General features: G+C 49.1%; 6 protein-coding genes across 6 annotated transcripts; 4 read left to right on the top strand and 2 right to left on the bottom strand.

Annotated features, from left to right (window-relative positions):
- Window positions 1-209: 209 nt before the first annotated feature.
- BDV38DRAFT_30940 (Mob1/phocein family protein) lies at window positions 210-1,826 on the top strand. The gene is made up of 6 exons (XM_032063150.1): window positions 210-334; window positions 414-605; window positions 822-985; window positions 1,057-1,150; window positions 1,202-1,335; window positions 1,384-1,826. Exons 2-6 carry the CDS (start codon window positions 583-585, stop codon window positions 1,623-1,625), a joined length of 657 nt encoding a protein of 218 aa, XP_031907248.1. The 5' UTR covers window positions 210-334; window positions 414-582; the 3' UTR covers window positions 1,626-1,826.
- A 119-nt stretch (window positions 1,827-1,945) lies between these two features.
- BDV38DRAFT_265239 (F1F0 ATP synthase subunit 5) lies at window positions 1,946-3,271 on the top strand. The gene is made up of 4 exons (XM_032056343.1): window positions 1,946-2,206; window positions 2,405-2,716; window positions 2,801-2,890; window positions 2,949-3,271. The coding sequence occupies exons 1-4, from the start codon at window positions 2,042-2,044 to the stop codon at window positions 3,060-3,062; spliced, it is 681 nt and encodes a 226-aa protein (XP_031907247.1). The 5' UTR covers window positions 1,946-2,041; the 3' UTR covers window positions 3,063-3,271.
- Window positions 3,272-4,296: 1,025 nt separating this feature from the next.
- Window positions 4,297-7,906, bottom strand: BDV38DRAFT_276172 (uncharacterized protein; the record flags this gene model as incomplete). The annotated part of the gene is made up of 7 exons (XM_032058166.1): window positions 4,297-4,642; window positions 4,699-5,484; window positions 5,535-5,631; window positions 5,686-7,132; window positions 7,191-7,290; window positions 7,340-7,457; window positions 7,783-7,906. 7 exons carry the CDS (start codon window positions 7,904-7,906, stop codon window positions 4,297-4,299), a joined length of 3,018 nt encoding a protein of 1,005 aa, XP_031907246.1.
- Window positions 7,907-8,989: 1,083 nt separating this feature from the next.
- Window positions 8,990-10,053, bottom strand: BDV38DRAFT_288935 (SUR7/PalI family protein; the record flags this gene model as incomplete). The annotated part of the gene is made up of 2 exons (XM_032061141.1): window positions 8,990-9,865; window positions 9,922-10,053. 2 exons carry the CDS (start codon window positions 10,051-10,053, stop codon window positions 8,990-8,992), a joined length of 1,008 nt encoding a protein of 335 aa, XP_031907245.1.
- A 538-nt stretch (window positions 10,054-10,591) lies between these two features.
- BDV38DRAFT_265217 (putative feruloyl esterase) lies at window positions 10,592-12,777 on the top strand. Its single transcript, XM_032056342.1, has 2 exons — window positions 10,592-12,002; window positions 12,086-12,777. The coding sequence occupies exons 1-2, from the start codon at window positions 10,815-10,817 to the stop codon at window positions 12,404-12,406; spliced, it is 1,509 nt and encodes a 502-aa protein (XP_031907244.1). The 5' UTR covers window positions 10,592-10,814; the 3' UTR covers window positions 12,407-12,777.
- A 3,411-nt stretch (window positions 12,778-16,188) lies between these two features.
- On the top strand, window positions 16,189-17,532 carry BDV38DRAFT_276169 (FAD-binding oxidoreductase; the record flags this gene model as incomplete). The annotated part of the gene is made up of 2 exons (XM_032058165.1): window positions 16,189-16,530; window positions 16,597-17,532. 2 exons carry the CDS (start codon window positions 16,189-16,191, stop codon window positions 17,530-17,532), a joined length of 1,278 nt encoding a protein of 425 aa, XP_031907243.1.
- Window positions 17,533-17,558: the final 26 nt, after the last annotated feature.

Here is a 17,558-nt window from a genome sequence, read left to right as displayed (position 1 = left end):
AAATACAAAATAAACCATAAATCATTCCTAATAAATCCATCGAGATCTCCCTTGAATGTGGCTCCGTGGAAGGGGAGCGGTGGATGTCACCCGGGCAACCCATGGATTGACCATGACTGGTGCCTTCGGCATCCATGGAACACATGCGCTTAGAGGTTCCGCTCTGGCCAAATCGTGGAGAAAAAGGGAACCTTGATCGATGACGGAATTGAGCTTGTGTTGATCGGAGAGCTTTCGATTGCCCACCGCTTCTTGATTTTCTTAGCTGGAGACCTCTCAGCCGCACCGTCACCTGATTGAGTTAATCACAGACCCAGAGCATTTTCCGTGAAAAGTGAGATTTATCCCCCCTCCAACATCACTCACTCGCTTTACCCACGATTAACCCCTGCCTGTCCGGTTCTGGAATGTAGGCGCATTCTCGACTACCCACGCCGCGCACATCAACACTTCAACCTACCGCAACAAAGCCAAATCAGTACAGATCCAATTGCTTGGAGGTCGGAGAGCGGGGCATTTTTTTGCGCGCTTGATCTGGAGGGTCGATAAAAGAGAAAGGAAGGACCGAGAAGAGAAAGAAGAATGGCTTCATTCATCACCACCATGTCGGTTCCCATTACCCCTGTTGTTGTTTCTTCTACCACCACCACTCATACTACTCCCTTTACCCCGCCATCGTCTTCAACATCATCTCACCCGTTGCCACTCCGACTGAGTCCCTCGATTCATTACAATAATTCCCCCCTCACAGAACCTCCTTCGTACCTGTCGCCGATTGTGCGCGCGATTAAAGACGAAACATGTGGACTAACCCCTCCCAGAAATGCGCGGACACGAGCGCCGTTTAAGCCACGGTCGGCGGCCAAAGGCACGAGCAGTTACCAGTTGAGACAGTTTGCAGAGGCGACCTTGGGGAGTGGGAGTCTCAGAAAGGCTGTGATGCTTCCTGAGGGCGAGGACTTGAATGAGTGGCTAGCAGTTAATGGTGAGCTCTCGAACTTGTCGCCAATGCAATCGGGTGGTTGTCACGCGCCGCTAATACACCATCTTCGACAGTGGTGGATTTCTACAATCAGATCAACCTTCTCTATGGTTCTATTACAGAGTTTTGTTCACCACAGTCATGCCCGGAGATGAAAGCCACAGATGAGTGCGTAACCTTCCTCGGGATTGTCCGGATTACGGCTGACACGAGTGATAGATTTGAGTACCTTTGGCAAGACTCGGAGCACTTTAAGCGGCCGACGAAGATGTCTGCTCCGGAATACATTGAACACCTAATGAGCTGGGTTCAAAGTAATATTGATAATGAACAAATGTTTCCCAGCCGACTAGGTATGTCCATAGCCATTGTCTCTGAGCGACTTCGCTAATGCAAACCAGGCGTTCCGTTCCCCAAAGCCTTTACCAGCCTGATCCGTCAGATCTTCAAGCGGTTATACCGGGTATACGCACACATCTACTGTCATCATTACCCTGTCATCGTGCATCTGGGACTCGAACCGCATCTGAATACAAGCTTCAAACACTACGTATTGTTCATCGACGAACATCGGCTGGCGAGCGGGAAAGACTTCTGGGGTCCGCTGGGAGATCTGGTTGAGAGCATGTTGCGGAGTGATTAACGGAGTTGTTCGGTTGACTTGGCAAATTAAGGATCTAGATTGGGCATGGCGATGATGGTCGGTTTCCAATCAACCAATGCACTGAATGACGGCGTTTGGTGGGGGGGCAGTTTAGCATTTTGTCATTGTTGTAATTAAAAGACGGTTCCCGGAATCACAATGAGCGGCGTTGTGTTGAGTGTGTTCGGAATGAGAATCTTATCCATAGTCAAAAGTGTTTTGTAGTGTAGCCGAAAAACCCGGCGTGTGCGGATACTCACGTGACCGGCGAGAATTGTTGGACGGAACATCAACTCAACTCCATCCCAGCACGATCACCGGCCATTTGCTCCCCTCTCCGACCGACGTTCGCACCGTCTCGCATCCACTACCCTCCCTCCTCCACTCCCTCGAGGTCTTCTTAGATATCTGTCACAATGATGCCCACTCGGTTCGCCCGCGCCGGCCTGCGTGCCACCCAGCAGTTCTCCGTTCCTCGCACTGCCGCTGTCAACGGCCTGAGGACCTACGCTACCCCGGCCCAGGAGGTCAAGCCTCCTGTGTCTCTGTACGGTGTTGACGGTACCTATGCTACTGCTCTGGTATGTGCCTTGCCGATCGAGTTGGATGAGTTGGGTGGGATTGAGTTCTGTTGTGGTTTCCATTGACCCGAGGCGTTGAAAATCCCCTCAAAACCGCGTCCGAGCCATTCAGACTGCACCTCAATCCGAAGCCCCAAATCCCCCAACCACCACGTTCTAAGCTGGAACACCCGTCACTAACCAAATGACAACGAACAGTTCACTGCCTCCGCCAAGTCCGCCAACCTTGAGCAGACCTCCAAGGCCCTCTCCGTTCTCGGCGAGACCCTCAAGGCCGACCGCAAGTTGACCGGTCTCATCTCCGCTCCCACCCTGACTACCTCCGACAAGTCCCAGATCGTCCAGGAGCTCCAGAAGCTCACCGGTGACAAGGGTGACATTGTCAAGAACTTCCTCGAGACCCTCGCTGAGAACAACCGCCTGGGTCTGTTGGAGGGTGTCTGCGAGAAGTTTGCGACTCTGATGGGTGCTCACCGTGGTGAGATCGACCTCAACATCACCAGCGCTCAGGTACATCCCTCCATACTCTGCACTCCCTGTCTCCGACTGTGCGAAATCATATTGTCTTGACCCGCTACTGACAAAAAATCCCAGGAACTTGACAAGAAGACCATCAACCGCCTCGAGAAGGCCGTCTCCCAGTCCCACTTCAGCCAGGGCAAGAAGCTCAAGGTTGTCACCAAGGTACCTAGCTTTCGTCCTCCCATTCTGGTAGATCGATTTTCAATACTAACGGAACCAGGTCAACCCTGACCTCGTCGGTGGACTTGTTGTCGAGATCGGTGACCGCACCATCGACCTCAGCGTTTCCTCCAAGATCGCCAAGCTCAACAAGGCCCTCACCGATGCCCTGTAAATTAGATATACCTCTGATTCCGACCCATGTACCGTACTACTACCATGACCAGTAGTGATTATTGTTTCCTTTTCTTTTTGGACCTGAGGCATTTCGCATGACTCGATCTGAGTGATAGACAGAATTGAGTTATCCCCTTCATCCTTTGCCAATGTATCGAGAGTAGCATTTGCCCATAACCATGACATGACATGCACATATCCTATTAATCGACTCTTCGTAGCTCATACACAGTAGCCAAATCAAGGCTTCCTCTTTGGAACCACCTCCGATCAAAGCGAGCTAATTAAAGTAATACAATCTCTACCTACTACGTCAATCTCAACAGAACTCACTATCCCATCACTCAAAACCCCATTCCCTAACTGAATGAAGAGAAAGAATTATTTAACACGCCGTGAATACACTTTAGAACTATGTACAAGTCTTATCCACTGACCCAGAGAAAGCACAAAAAAGTTCCCATTGCAATCCTACCCTGGAACTACAATCACACGGGCTCACAGCTCACTAGAATACAATACCATCTTGAACCATCAGTTACACGAGCATACAATCTTCATATGTGCATGTATATATCACAGATCGCCCTGGATTGGGTACGGATACTGATGCTGATCCAACTGAAGGAGAGAGCTTATGCAGGAAGCCATATTTACAATATTGATCAAGCCATAGTCTTGGATGGGAGTTCTTATATCTGGTCTTCTTTTCTCGTCCTCTCTTTCTCTCTACTCGCTGCGGTTGGGATTGTAGGGAAGCTAGGTGGTGGTGATGTTGTTTGGGGTATGGGGTTATATATTAGAGGAAAAGGCAATTCAATGCATGGATTGGAGTTATTTTGTTGGATTATTTCTTCTCAGAATCTTTTCAAACAACCACTTGCCCTCTTTTTATCTCTCTTCATGTCTCTCTTCAAGTTTGTTTTTCTTCTGTCTATTCTCGGGCTGCTGGGATGTATTTGTTTGTTGATTGCTTGGCATGTAGCCTAATATATATATTTCTTCAGTATCGTGGCATTTCACCAACGTAGTTAGTGCAATTAAAAAGAGAAATGGCAACTGTTCATGCATAAATATCTGCATATGGCTGTCAATGTACTTGCTGCTAAACATAACTAGATGCAGGGTTCTATAACTATACGGTTCTACTACTACTTATTAGTCCATGTAAGTAATTACCTGTCAATACTCTCTTGGCATCTATCACTTCCAAATCCTGTCCATGTACCAATTCAATGCCCATTCGGCTTCCGATCGGCTTGCGTCTCAAACTCATCCTCATATGCACCCATGGACACTCGGCTTCTCACCCGCTCTAACTGACTCTCTACATAATGCGACACATGGTCGTTCACACCGTGGTCTTTCTCTTCATCGTCCACTACACTTTCTGCAGCGGTAGTGTCACCAAAGGCCGATTCGAAGTCGCTTCGGTTCCCGATGGAACGACTCGTGGACGATCGGCGGACGCTGGGTCGACGGCTGCCGCGTGGTCGGGAACGGCTAAAGATATCATCAAAGTAGTGGGATGCCGCCGCGTACGGGGAGCGAGGGGTTTGCGGAACGCGGCAGTTTATTCTGTACATATAGTTAGGCTATACTGACAGTGAAGCATTCTGGATTGGTTCACTTACCCTGTGTCATGGATGATCTTGGCAATCAAGCCAGTCCAGCCGCATTGGTGAGAAGCTCCAAGGCCCCGTCCAGTATCACCATCAAAGAATTCGTGGAACCACATGTAATCTTTCCAGTGCTCGTCGAAGTCGAGAAGGTCAGAGTTGTCGTGTACCGCTCGACGTCCTTCATCGTTACGGGCAAACAAATGCTGCAACCGGTGTTGGATTTCCTCGGCAACCTGCCCGAGATGCATATATTCCCCGGACCCTGTAGGACATTCAACCTGGAATTTATCGCCGTAAAACATGTAGAAGCGCAGCAACGACTCGACCAGCAAGAAATTGACGCACAGCCAGACCGGTCCGCGCCAGTTGCTGTTTCCGCCGAACAGAGCACTGTCCGAGTCACCAGGGACATAATTGACACGGAACTCCTGCCCATTGACCGTCATAGAATAAGGATGCTCGCCATGGTATTTAGACATGGATCGGATACCATGCTCAGACAAAAACTCGGTTTCGTCGAGCATCCTCTTTAAGATCTTTTCCAGGCGGTCTTTGCTGACCAGTGCCAAGAGGAGACGCTCGCCTTTGCCACGACGTTTCATACTGGCAATGTTGCGCTCGGCAACATCTTGTCTATTCTCAATGAACCACTCCAGTCGGCGCTTGAAAGAAGGGAATTGGTTGATCAATTCGGGCTCGAGCGTGAGGACTCCATACAACGGAATCAAGCCAACGAGGGATCTCACGGGGAGCTGTTGAGTCCAGGGTTCGCCGTAAGAAATAGCATCGTAGTAAAACCTAAGTCACATCAGAGTCTCCTCCTTTTTAATCTCGAATGTAACTCTTACCCATCCTCCTCATTCCACAGAGAAGCCTCTTCACCTCCCGACCTGAATGTCATCGCATCACTGATGAGGATGAAATGCTCGAAGAACTTGGATGCAACTGCAACCGTTAGTCAACCATTTCAAGTTCTTAATGTGCCGAGGTGCAACGTACTGTCTTCATAGATCCGCCGGTGTTTAGCCAATTCCAAGGCAATGTTGAGCATGCATAAGCAATAGAAGGCCATCCACCCAGTGCTGTCCGCTTGCTCCAAGACGCCTCCAGTGGGCAAAGGCTCGGAACGATTGAACAACCCAATATTATCCAAACCGAGGAAGCCTCCTTCGAAAACATTCTTTCCTTCCGAGTCTTTACGGTTAACCCACCACGTGAAGTTGAGGAGCAGCTTTTGGAACACCCGTTCGAGAAAGTCTAGGTCCTGCCGGCCATACATCTTCCGCTCGATCTTGAAAACCCGGAACGTCGCCCATGCGTGGACGGGAGGGTTTACATCACCAAAGTTCCATTCATATGCAGCGAGCTGTCCGTTGGGGTGCATATACCATTCTCGAGTGAGAAGATCCAGCTGCTTCTTAGCAAACTCGGGGTCAATCATCGCGAGAGGGATGCAGTGAAAAGCAGTATCCCACGCAGCGAAAAACGGATACTCCCAGGAGTCGGGCATCGAAAGAATGTCATCCATGTACAAGTGTTTCCACTGCTGGTTTCGAACATGCTTCCTGCCAGGGGGCGGTGGGATCATCGCGGGATCGCCATTTGCCCATTGATCCCAGACAAAATGATAGTACTGCTTCGTCCACATCATGCCCGCAAATGCCTGTCTCTGAATGTTTCGTAGGTCATCGCTCATGGGTAAGGGGCTGATGTGATAGTAGAAGTCATCGGCCTCCGTTATACGCTGTTCAATAGTGTCATCCAGTTCCTCCTCGTCAATGAACGGCTGGACCTTTCGGGACAGCCTGAACCGGACAACAGCACACTCGCCTGGAGGGATTTCATTACCCTCATTGAAAGCATACCAGGCAGCAAACTTAGTGCCCTTGTTCTCCGGGTTGATCGCGTCCTTTTCGCCGTTGACGATGTAGCGATGGAATGCATCCTTCACGTACGGCTGATCATTTTCAGACTTCCAGAGCAGCTCGTTATTCGTCTCATTTTCCGTGAACAGCATCTTTGGCAGGATATCCTCCTGGTTGCTTCCCGCCGCTGGGGAGGGGGAGAATCGTACATATCTTTCACCTAACTTCTTGTGGTGAGACTTGGCTGTCAGGGGGGTGACCTTTTCGATGGAAGGCTTGTGAGACTGATCCTCGTAGCCCCAGGCCCAGGTATTCCGGAACCACACATGGGGGATGATGTGCAAGGGAGCCGGCTCAGGGCCTCGGTTGTAGGCAATAACGCGAAACAGGAGTTCCTCTTCGTCATCGTCTTCCTTGGCCGTCTCAATGAAAATATCCCAGTACCGGTTGTCGTCGAAAGCGCCGGTATCTAGGATCTGGTATTCGCGGTCCAATCTCGACCGGCGCGCATTCTCGTCTCTGAGATCCTCGTAAGGAAACTTCTTCTGGGGGTATTTGTAGAGGTATTTCATGTAGGAATGCTGGAATGAAGCGGTTAGAAAGGGCCATACGGACAGCTTCCCTCTTGGATAGATTTACCGTTGGAGTGTTATCAAGGTGGAAATGAGCTTCTTTGATACTCTCTCCATGGTTTCCTTGAGGGTTTGACAAGCCAAATAGACGTTCCTTCAGAATATCGCTAGTGCAAAATGAGCCAGTGGTCGGAATTCACAACATGGGGGACATACTCCTTTTCATTCCAGAAAGCAAATGCAACGTTCTGTAGAGTATGAGTATCGGAGACACCGGCGATCCCATCTTCGCCCCAGCGATATGTTCGCGACCGCGCGTGCTCATGAGAGAAGTCTATGGCGCAAATTGGGGGTTAACGGGACATGACAGATAAGATAATGGCGGGGGGAAGAAGAGAACTTACAGCTCCACGCATCGCCATTTTCACTTTTGAATCAAGTCAATTAGTTTATTTCATAGACTTAGGTGGGCACAAAAAAAAAATTAAACATAGAAAGGAAGTTTATAGGCATTGGGAAAAAGACTTACGAATAATCCTCTCGAACTGCGGGGATCCCGAGAATGAGGTCATCAGTTTCGCGGCCCCTCATCGGAAATCAAAGCGAGAAAGAATCACGCAACGAACGCGCTGAAAAGAAAAAGCTCAGGAAGAACTTACCTGTTGCCCATTGCCTTTCGGCCACATACGGACCCCATTTTTTCCAGTAACGAATGCGCTCGCGATCTTCCTTTAATCGCTCCTCCTCCCGCGAGGTGTAGACATGCTTGTCGATCAGGACCATTCTGGCCGGGGGATTCGCCAGAGGACGATATGGGAGGAGAGATGAGAAATGAAATGAAGGAAAAAGGGAGGAGAGGGACGGGGATTGGGTGGCAAAAAAAAGAAGGAAAAAAGAGAAGAGAAACGCAGGAGGAGAAGGGAAGGGAAGAGAAAGAAAAAAGAGAAGGGGAAATATAAAGGATAAGGAAGGACGGCAGTTCCTGAACCCTGTTCCCAGAGCTGCAGTACAACTCACCAGCGATCCGATCGCTGGCTTATCAGAGGACCAGAAAGAACCGGAAACATGATTTCTTGACTTGGCCTCAACGGTCTGGACGCGTCGCTCGGACGTTCCATCAACGTTGAGGTGGGAACGGGGAGACACTAAAGGTACTAACCTTCCCTCCCGTGAACTGTAAAATTATTTTTATCTGGTGGCACCTGACATCATCATCATCATCGGTTTGTTCAAACCCTTTCCTGGTCGATATTTTTTTTTATTTCTCAACTGCCAATATATAATGTACGTCCAATTGGAAGGTGGTACCATTGGGCACAAATGAGCAATTTACTATCCAGCAGACAAAGCATACCGATCATGAGAAGCAGTGGGTGTGCTTTGCCACCTGAGATTTTTGATCAATGCAAATTTAATTAGGGCTTGTATATTTGAACCGTGGAAGATTTTAGTAACACCAGCACAGGAACAATCATATTTGACTGCGAACGATAGAGAATTCAGTTTAGACTACCATCACACTCTCCAATCATTTGGCAAATCTGAACGCTTGAAGGCAATAGATGGGGGCCGAGAGAAATAAGTCGGGAGTTGGGAGATGCAGGTGGCTTAGAATTGTCGAGATGAAAGTATTATTTTTTTATCTTGTTAAAATTCTCACCTTGGCGTAGTGTAATAAAGCTAGATACTTGCTATATGAATATTGATATAAGCTTTGTAGATTGTCTCGACATACATAGAACAAGAACCTGCGAATGTCATGAACTTTTACATCATCAAGCCTCATGGGCCCCAAATGTCTTCAAGAGGCAGCAAATGTGTGACGAACTGCTGTCGATCCTCTTAACGGTCTGAGTTTGTATAAGCTCAGACATGCTTGTATGGCTCGTATGCGCCTACCGGTGAACTCGGAGTGGGAATCTGATGCATGGGATACTGATATGATCCCTGCAAGCTGGGCGGCGACGCAAGGACCATGGGAGGTGGATAGGAGGTATCCTGCGGAGCAGTCACACCCTTCAATGGTACTGAGCGATAGCGGTACGACTGCTGGTGATCTGCCGTAATCGGCCGAGGTGTGGTGCGATGCCTGGAACAACAGCAACAGTCCAGCAACCACAACGCACTGGTCAGCAATGATAGCACCACCGCGAGCCACGTGGCGGCGTACATATGTCGACCCATGTGTCCAGTGATGCCGTACGGTTTCAATACTATACGGATTGTGGTGACGAGGGTGGCGAAGATGGCAGTGGAAGCGATAGCCATGGCCGTGGTGAAGAGGAGAGAGACCCCGGCGAGGAGCCATGCGAAGCAGCTGCCCAGGCGATTGCCTCCAACGGCGATGAGACCGGTCATGATCTCCAAGACGGTGGCTATCACAGCAATTAGATAGATGATGGCCATCCACAGCGACGCATTGCGATACATGTCTAGCGACTTTTTGAGTTTGCCAGGGAGAAAATCGTTGGTGTTGGTGCCATTGAGGCCCCAGGTGTCGATTGGGTTGAACCAGAATCCGCCTCGAGGTCTGGAGCAGTAGGTGGTGTTGTACGTTCCATTGTCTGTTATGTTGCCGGTACAGTAGCTCCAAAGTCCAATCGAAAAGAAATCATTCAACGTGGTTGTGCTGTTGACCTCGTCGAGGGCTTGGATGAACTTGTCTGAATGGGTGATATCAAAATGCTTAAGGGTGGTGTCGATCATGGACCGGGGGGTTGCCGTGAGATTTTGCAGTTCAATCTGTTCCAGATCTTAGGATGAGATTGAGTCCTACTCGTGAGGCATAGTCGACTTACACGCAAAAAGTAGAAATCCTCTGCCTTGTGAGCTCGAGTGCAGCCGATGCCAACAACGACAAGGCAGATGAGAGAACCAATTGTCAGAGCACATGGGAAACCTCTCCATACTAGTTGGCCAAATTGACCCATTTCTGATGAATCTGAAGATGAATTGGATAATCAGATCATGAAAGATGAGATTATTGGCGAGCTTTATAGCATTTGCCCTATCGTTTTTCTTTCTTCCTCTCTTTCTTCCTTTTTCCTTTTATTTTTATTATTATTTCTCTCTTTCTAGTTAGTATCCTTGACTTGCATGCTAGCCCACCTCCCTTTCTCTTTCTCTTTTTCTCTTTTTCCTTTTTCATTTTTTTTTTTTCCTTCGCCACTGACTCACTCGTTCTTAAATTGCAGCGATACTCCTGAGGTACTACGCAGACTTATAGAAGCCTTAAAACGTTTGGTAGTGGAGAAACGTGCAGATCCACTCATTTAATGCCTGAGACCCGAACACGAACTGCCCGAAGTGGAAAAGTGTGCGGTCCCTAGTGGGTCATTTATGCCCTACTATAGGTTCAACCATCAGAATACTAGTACTACGTAGTAGTCTTGCGAGGCGCAAGATCAATTGCACGACTGATAACTTTTTCTTTTTCTTTACTGTTGCCGAACGTTTCGAATGGTCCGCCCGCGATATTCGGTTCGCCTCCACTCATTTCCGCATCAGGGTCTATCGGCAAGGAAATTCGCATTCGTATTAAATTAATCCAATGCAAGCTTGACCAGATGAGGTCATACAAGTGGTAGTCTTGAATGTCCAAGTCAAGTATTTAAAGAGGAGGATTTCTGCTGTTCATCAGCGGACTCAACAGATCCTCAAATCTCTATGCTGAGTGGGTTCTCTATTCAAGATGAACATCTCATCCTGCTCGCCTGCAGCAATCCAAACCCCCACCGTCTTCGGGGCAGAGATTCTCTCCCTGTCAGCCTTGTGGGTCACCAACTACACTCTCAACGTCCCAGCTGATTTCAACTACAACCATGGTGATGTCGATGTGCGCAATGCGCAGTTCTGCAACATCACCGTCACCTACACGCACCCTGGTTACAACGACCAGATCACAGTCGAGACCTGGCTTCCGCCTCGGACCAAATGGAATGGCCGACTGCAAGCCACCGGGGGTGGCGGCTGGCAAGCCGGGCGGTTCGTGTTGTCCCAGTTCTTCATGAGCGGCGCAATCGGTGAGGGATATGCGGCGACCACCACCGATGCTGGCTTGGGGGATGGGGTCGGGCCTAGCTCGTGGGCGCTCCAAAGCCCCGGGAACATCGACTATGTGGCACTCAACAACCTGGGCTCCCGGTCCTTGAATGATCAAGCTCTCATCGGCAAGGGTCTGGTCAACAGCTTCTACGGTCGAGCGCCAGACTACGCCTACTGGAGTGGTTGTTCTCAGGGCGGTCGACAGGGTCTGATGCTAGCACAGCGGTACCCCACGGCGTACGATGGCATCGCCGCCTCGGCCCCTGCCCAATCATGGACCAAGTTTGTGTCCGCCCTGTATTATCCCCTTTTAATGCGTCAGTGGCACGGAGTCGACCCGCTGGCCTGCGAGTTGGATTTTCTGACGACCGAGGCTGTCGCCGCCTGTGACGCGAAGGACGGGATTGTGGACGGGCTCATCTCTAACCTCACGGCGTGCGACTACAGCCCGTACACCTCTGTCAATAAGACTTTCACCTGTACCACTCTGAACAAAACGATAGCGCTCAGTCCTGGTGCCGCGCTCATCGCCGATGCCGCCTGGTCAGGACCACGGACCAAGGACGGCGAGCGACTGTGGTACGGAGTGAACCCGGGGGCCAACATCAGCCAGTTCGGCTCGGTACCTGGCGTCAATGCCTCACAGTCAGACATGTGGTTCAACCTGTTCGTGGCTAAGAATGCCAGTTTTGACACTATTCACATGAGTCCTGAGGTTTATGAAGAGTTCTTCCACCTCGGCACCCAAGAATATGCCAGCACCATCAACGCGGCTGACCCAGACCTGACTGCCTTCCGGAAGGCCGGCGGGAAGCTCCTCACTTACCATGGCATGGTTCGTTGCTGACCCCCCCTTTCCTCTTCGCTTTGTAGCCCTAAGTTACCCCAAAGTTCTAACATCAACTACCCATATCACAGGCCGACGATAGTATCCCCACGAAGGGCACCGAATTCTACTACAAGTCCGTCCAAAAGCAATTCCCGGATGTACAGGACTTCTATCGCTACTTCGAGTCACCTGGGCTCGGGCATTGCTCAGGCGGGCAAGGGGGCCAGCCGACTACGATTTTCGACGCGCTGAGACGGTGGGTGGAGAACGGCACTGCTCCAGAAACCCTCCCGGTGGAATATGCCAGGCCCGAGGGTGAACCGCTGCATCGTATCATATGCCCTTATCCCGCGCAGGCCAAATATCTGGGCGGAGATATCTCGTCGACCGAGAGCTTCCGTTGTGTTTAGAGCGCATTGACACTGTCTGCCGTATCAGGGGTACAGACTATAATCGTTTAATTTCTCTTTCCTTCTTTCCTTCACTACGGACTTTTCCCCTGTACTTTTCTACCATTTCCCTATATGTCGTGGGAGAGCTTTATTCTGAATACCATCCTTTGTTGAGCATTGTGCAGAAAGCGAAGCGGCTGGAGTGGTGTAGCAAACCCAAGTTCAGTTCTGGACAGTGGAGTGGCTTCTGATCCGGCCGTATCATTATAACTTCCTACCAGTATTAGTTTGGAATGAATGATTCTATGACTTGTCAACAAAAGTAATATAATACGGAAGTATATGAGAAAGTGATTCGAATACACTGTATCGGGATCGCAGGCTTAGCGACCCATTACAACGAACTGACATGGAATGACTCCGAATGAATAATGCTCAAAAAGAGAATTGAGCCGAGCCAACCCCAACCTGGCTCATAAGCCATTGGATATACGGATGCCATCGCGGATGTCGGTTACAGTAGATACCATGCAGCTGAATTGTCGGGTTGAATTTGTGTGACGACTGTGCTGACCTGGCGCACTGCAAGGTTGAAACGACGCTCTAGTAGGCAGTCAAGTGACATAAAGCCAGCAACAACACTCCTTTCGTCCCTCATTGCTCACTCACCCTGAGTTGTCTTAAAATCTCATCCACAACCGCTGCCACGCGATGAAATTCATTCTCCCGCAAATCTTGTCTCTTTGCACCGCTGCACTCGCTGCTCTTTTCGTAATGCCTGTGGAGTTCGGGTTGACTATATACCTAGTAGCGACCGCAGTGATATTTTACTCGATTTTCAGATTCCTACAATGTTTTTGAGGAGTGGTATGTGGACTTACAAGGTTGACGCGAGAGCCGGAGATGTAGACAATACGTGTCTATTTGCTATGACGTTGACACAATGGTTAGAGGGGTCTCTTAAGTAGGATGTTGGGAATAATCTAGAAGCTCCATGACACAACTTCTCTCACAATGTTCTGTAATTTCCTATCAAGATTTGGAAGCCGCGCGAAGACCTTTTGAGAGGTGAGGAGGAGGGGAAGGGAAAGTCTCCTTCCTGCTTGGAATTTAAGAAGGCCTGCTTTGAATGTAGGCTCAAGGGTCTACTACCTGGCCATATTTGTTGGCCTAATCGATGTGCGATATCGGTGGCTAAATTGTCCTGAAGGTCACCTTCCTGAAAGGACCGAGGGATATCAACTGATGGCAGGAATCTCATGAGGGTGCTGCTGTCTCAATCCCTGGCTGTCATACGAGCACAGGCCAATGGCAGGTCGTGCTGGCGTAGTAAAGCCAAAGTTCAATAGTTTGTCCCGGTAACCAGGTACCGAAACCTAATAGTCAAAGCAACGGCGTATGGAGCTTTATCGGGTGAGCTGGCATCAGCCAATGTGTAGTGAAGGTGATTGTAGATTCATGGGAAGATTCAAGCGATTGTTCATCGAATTGAACAATTATACTAGACATGGGATGGGCAGATAGTCTGGCTCTCTCGAAGATGTCTGTACAGCGTTGATGATACTGGGAAAAGAATCTCTGTGCATTGATCCTTAAGCGTAGGCACTTCAACATCTACCTTTCCTGTAATTACCAGCTTGAGAAGCTCTACTTCTGTGGATCATAAGAGAAAAGTAACGAAAAGCCAACGTAAACAAATGTAAGTCAGAGCTCTGAAGGTAGATCTCGACATAAGTAGGAGTAATCCCAGATGGGAATGAGGGAATAAAGGGATACTTCTACCAGTATCGAGCACGTTGCGCAGGCAGATAGTAGCTATTCATTCGGGCATGGATGGCTGACTGAATAGCCAATCACTCTCCCCAGGATCATATCTACACGGTATGAAGGAAAAAAGGAAATACAAAGCCTGGAAAACTATGCTGCCGCCAATACAGAATAATAGCATGACCTCTCCATTCAAAAATAAAACCCTAAGTTACGCATGGCAAAGCTGGCATGATCATTCAACCCAGAAGCGCTTGGCCATAGCTCGTGTGGCCAAGCTACAGCTCGCAGGGTTGCAGCCAATTCATCGTGTCTTGATCCCTTTGGCTTGCTAACCCTGGATGGCAGTTGTAACTGCGAACGAAAGTCAGCTGGTGTGATATCATTGTCATCTACTCCAGAAAGCAGCGGTGAATAACCGCGAGAATGGATCTTACCAACCAGATATCGCGTCAATAAGAGTAGATAACCCAAAGTGGACATATGGACCACAAATTTTATACTGTCACAACACACCAAGGGTATCCTTCCATGTTTCCCACCCATGGATGGGGAGGCCAGTGCCCTTCAGAATAGGAGGACTGCACCGGAATATCCTGGCTCATCGGCCTCTTTAAGCATACGCAGGATTATAGACTAGAGGGTCGTATGCAGCTCATTCGGATGAGACCAGAACAGAATTACATAGGGAATAAGGTATATGAAACAATCAGAAAAGCAACGTATACAGCACGAGTTATGTGACATTACGTAGTTATCTGCGAGGTTGAAGATAGTAATAAATAACATAGATATGCAGAAATCTACATCCTGTGAGACTCTAACTGCAGGGCCTGGAACACCAAGTAGAACTAGCTTTACTCTTTCCATCCTGTGATAATTGTTAAGACGTCCTTTATATACGATAGTCGTACTTAGAGATAAGAACATATTATTAGGAAATCAGGGAGTAGAAACCGGGTCAGTGCAGTCTCCGACAAATATAAAGATGCTATAGGCTAAATCCTTAGCCACACGTTATTATCCTGGGGTGTTGTAATGAACACGAATTCTAATTGGTGCATCAATATGGTAAAGAACCAGGCTAGAAAAGTGGCTTGCCTCCGGTCCCTGAATACGAAGCTATACGACATTGCAGATCCCCCAAAATTGGGCCGCACTCTTTTACAGCGCCAGGGATAACTCACTCTTCAAGCTAAAAGTGACATTCCGGCTCTGATGCATGAACTAAATTGGACTCGTGACTGAACATGGCATATGTTGCATGTTTCTCAGCCGAGGCATCGGGATTTCTGTCGTAGTCTGTTGCTCCTTGAATGTTGTAGAAGTCGGATCGACGCTCATGTACATGATACGTATAGTGGCGGATGGTCTAATATGCTATCCGCATTCAGGATCGTGCCGTTAACTGCGGGGAAATAGGTAGAGTTGGATTCCAATCCTGGGTCGGTACTTGAAATGATCGGCAGGAGAGGCCCGTTCCATGTTCAGTCTCTGTAGAATCCACATGCAGCAATTACTCCGGATTCAAACGCGCTACAAAGATGATCTACCATGGTCTCAATCGTTTTGGATAATAGCCCGCCGTCACAGAAAGATGACCGACAGCCAGTGAGCTAAGTCCCATGTGAATCTGTTTTCGAGCGGGGGGGGGGGGGAATGATAAATACTTGGTCGTTTCTTGCTGCCTGGTTAGCACCAATATTGATTCCAATCCGACCAAGTGCGAAGATGGTACTCAAATATGTACTCATTGCTTTAGCTGTCCTCCCAGGAGGACTGGCTGGTGATATCCAGCAACTTCAATCGCGCCAGGATGATGCTGCATCGACAGCCTGCAGCAAGCTGAAGGACAAATACCCTGATATCACGTACTATAAACTCCATCCGAGGTATATTAATGCCAATACAGGTGAGGAAGAGTGTTTGCTACTTCTAGCAGAAAACACTAACCTTACCCTTTTCCAGAATACTACACATCCAGTGCATGGCTGGGGCCCGCCTGTGTCTTTGAGCCCTCAAATAGTACACAGATGGGCGATGCTGTACAGATACTGAAGGACGCTAAATCCCCCTTCGCAATTAGAGGCGGCGGACATATGCCAATCGCTAATGCAGCGAACATCAATTCGTCCGGCGTTCTGCTCTCCAGCTTTGGTCTTACCCAGCTCAGTTTGTCTGATGACCAGTCTACGGTCAATGTCGGCCCAGGAAACCGATGGTCCAATATCTATGACTATCTTGAACCGAACGGGCTGACGGTCGTTGGGGGCCGACTCGGTCACGTTGGTGTTCCTGGGTACATCCTTGGAGGTGGTGTCTCCTATTTCAGCAATGAGTATGGTTGGGCTTCCGCAAATGTTGCCAGTGTCACGGTACGCCCCACAGCCTATTGTATCCTTCATTGTCCTCCCGCACTTCCGCTGATTCATAGGAATTAGGTTGTTCTAGCAGATGGAGCAGTCGTCCAGGTGACCCCAGAGAATGAGTACTCAGATTTATTCTGGGCATTAAGGGGAGGTTCCAGTTCATTCGCCCTTGTGACAAATTTCGAACTGAAAACAATCAAAGCCCCCCAGGTAATGGTCGGTATGGCATCGTATGGATCCGACGTCGCCGAGAAGTTTATCGACGCTATACATTCGTTCACTGTGGATGGTTCGAAAGACCCTAAGGCGGCTACCATTCCAATGGCGGAATATATCCCAGCCTTAGGTACAGCTAGCTATAGCGCCATTCTCTTCTATAATGGCGAAAATGAGAGCCCTGCCGCGTTAGCGAGCTTCCTGGGTTCGGATTTAAACGCCACCACCAGTACCTTTTCCAGCCGCTCTATGAGTGACTGGTCTAAGGAGCTTGATCCAGCCCTATCGCTTCTCAAGGGCAGTAAACAGCGCTTCTATGTATTGAATATCCACGCCTCCAACAAGCAGGCGATTTCCATTGTTCATGACACTTTCATGGAAGTGGCACGCGAGGACTTGCCAGTGGGAGTATTGGTTGCAGCTTTAGCATTCCCAGCGGTTACCGAGAAATTCATCACTGCGTCTACTGTCAACGGCGGGGACCCTCAGAGCTTGGATGTCGATGGCGCGCCATACATCTGGGTGGAAGAGAGCATCACTTCTGTAGCGACCGTCAGCGACGACGATGTGGACGCATTCTATGAAAAAGCCAATGGTCAAATTGTCAAGAACCTCGAGGCCGCGGGGATCGAACTGGCCAAATTTATCTATCTAAACGATGCGAATCCCTCCCAGGATGTATTTGGCACATTCCCCCAAGAGAACCTTGAGCGACTCCAGAGCATCCGGTCTAGATATGACCCGGACAGAATATTTACCGATCTAATGCCCGGGGGGTTTAAGGTCGCGTGACATTGAAAGTTGGTCGGTTTAGAAAA

Source organism: Aspergillus pseudotamarii (genome assembly GCF_009193445.1).
Source record: "Aspergillus pseudotamarii strain CBS 117625 unplaced genomic scaffold BDV38scaffold_122, whole genome shotgun sequence".
NCBI classification, from domain to species: domain Eukaryota; kingdom Fungi; phylum Ascomycota; class Eurotiomycetes; order Eurotiales; family Aspergillaceae; genus Aspergillus; species Aspergillus pseudotamarii.
This window is presented reverse-complemented; position numbering and strand designations above follow the sequence as displayed.

Coding starts and splice junctions, on each gene's coding strand:
- BDV38DRAFT_265217 (XM_032056342.1), top strand. CDS start 10,815: ATGAACATCTCATCCTGCTCGCCTGCAGCAATCCAAACCCCCACCGTC. Junction 12,003..12,085: donor TCCTCACTTACCATGGCATG/GTTCGTTGCTGA, acceptor CCCATATCACAG/GCCGACGATAGTATCCCCAC.
- BDV38DRAFT_30940 (XM_032063150.1), top strand. CDS start 583: ATGGCTTCATTCATCACCACCAT. Junction 986..1,056: donor TGAGTGGCTAGCAGTTAATG/GTGAGCTCTCGA, acceptor CATCTTCGACAG/TGGTGGATTTCTACAATCAG. Junction 1,336..1,383: donor AATGTTTCCCAGCCGACTAG/GTATGTCCATAG, acceptor AATGCAAACCAG/GCGTTCCGTTCCCCAAAGCC.
- BDV38DRAFT_265239 (XM_032056343.1), top strand. CDS start 2,042: ATGATGCCCACTCGGTTCGCCCGCGCCGGCCTGCGTGCCACCCAGCAG. Junction 2,207..2,404: donor GTACCTATGCTACTGCTCTG/GTATGTGCCTTG, acceptor GACAACGAACAG/TTCACTGCCTCCGCCAAGTC. Junction 2,891..2,948: donor AGCTCAAGGTTGTCACCAAG/GTACCTAGCTTT, acceptor TAACGGAACCAG/GTCAACCCTGACCTCGTCGG.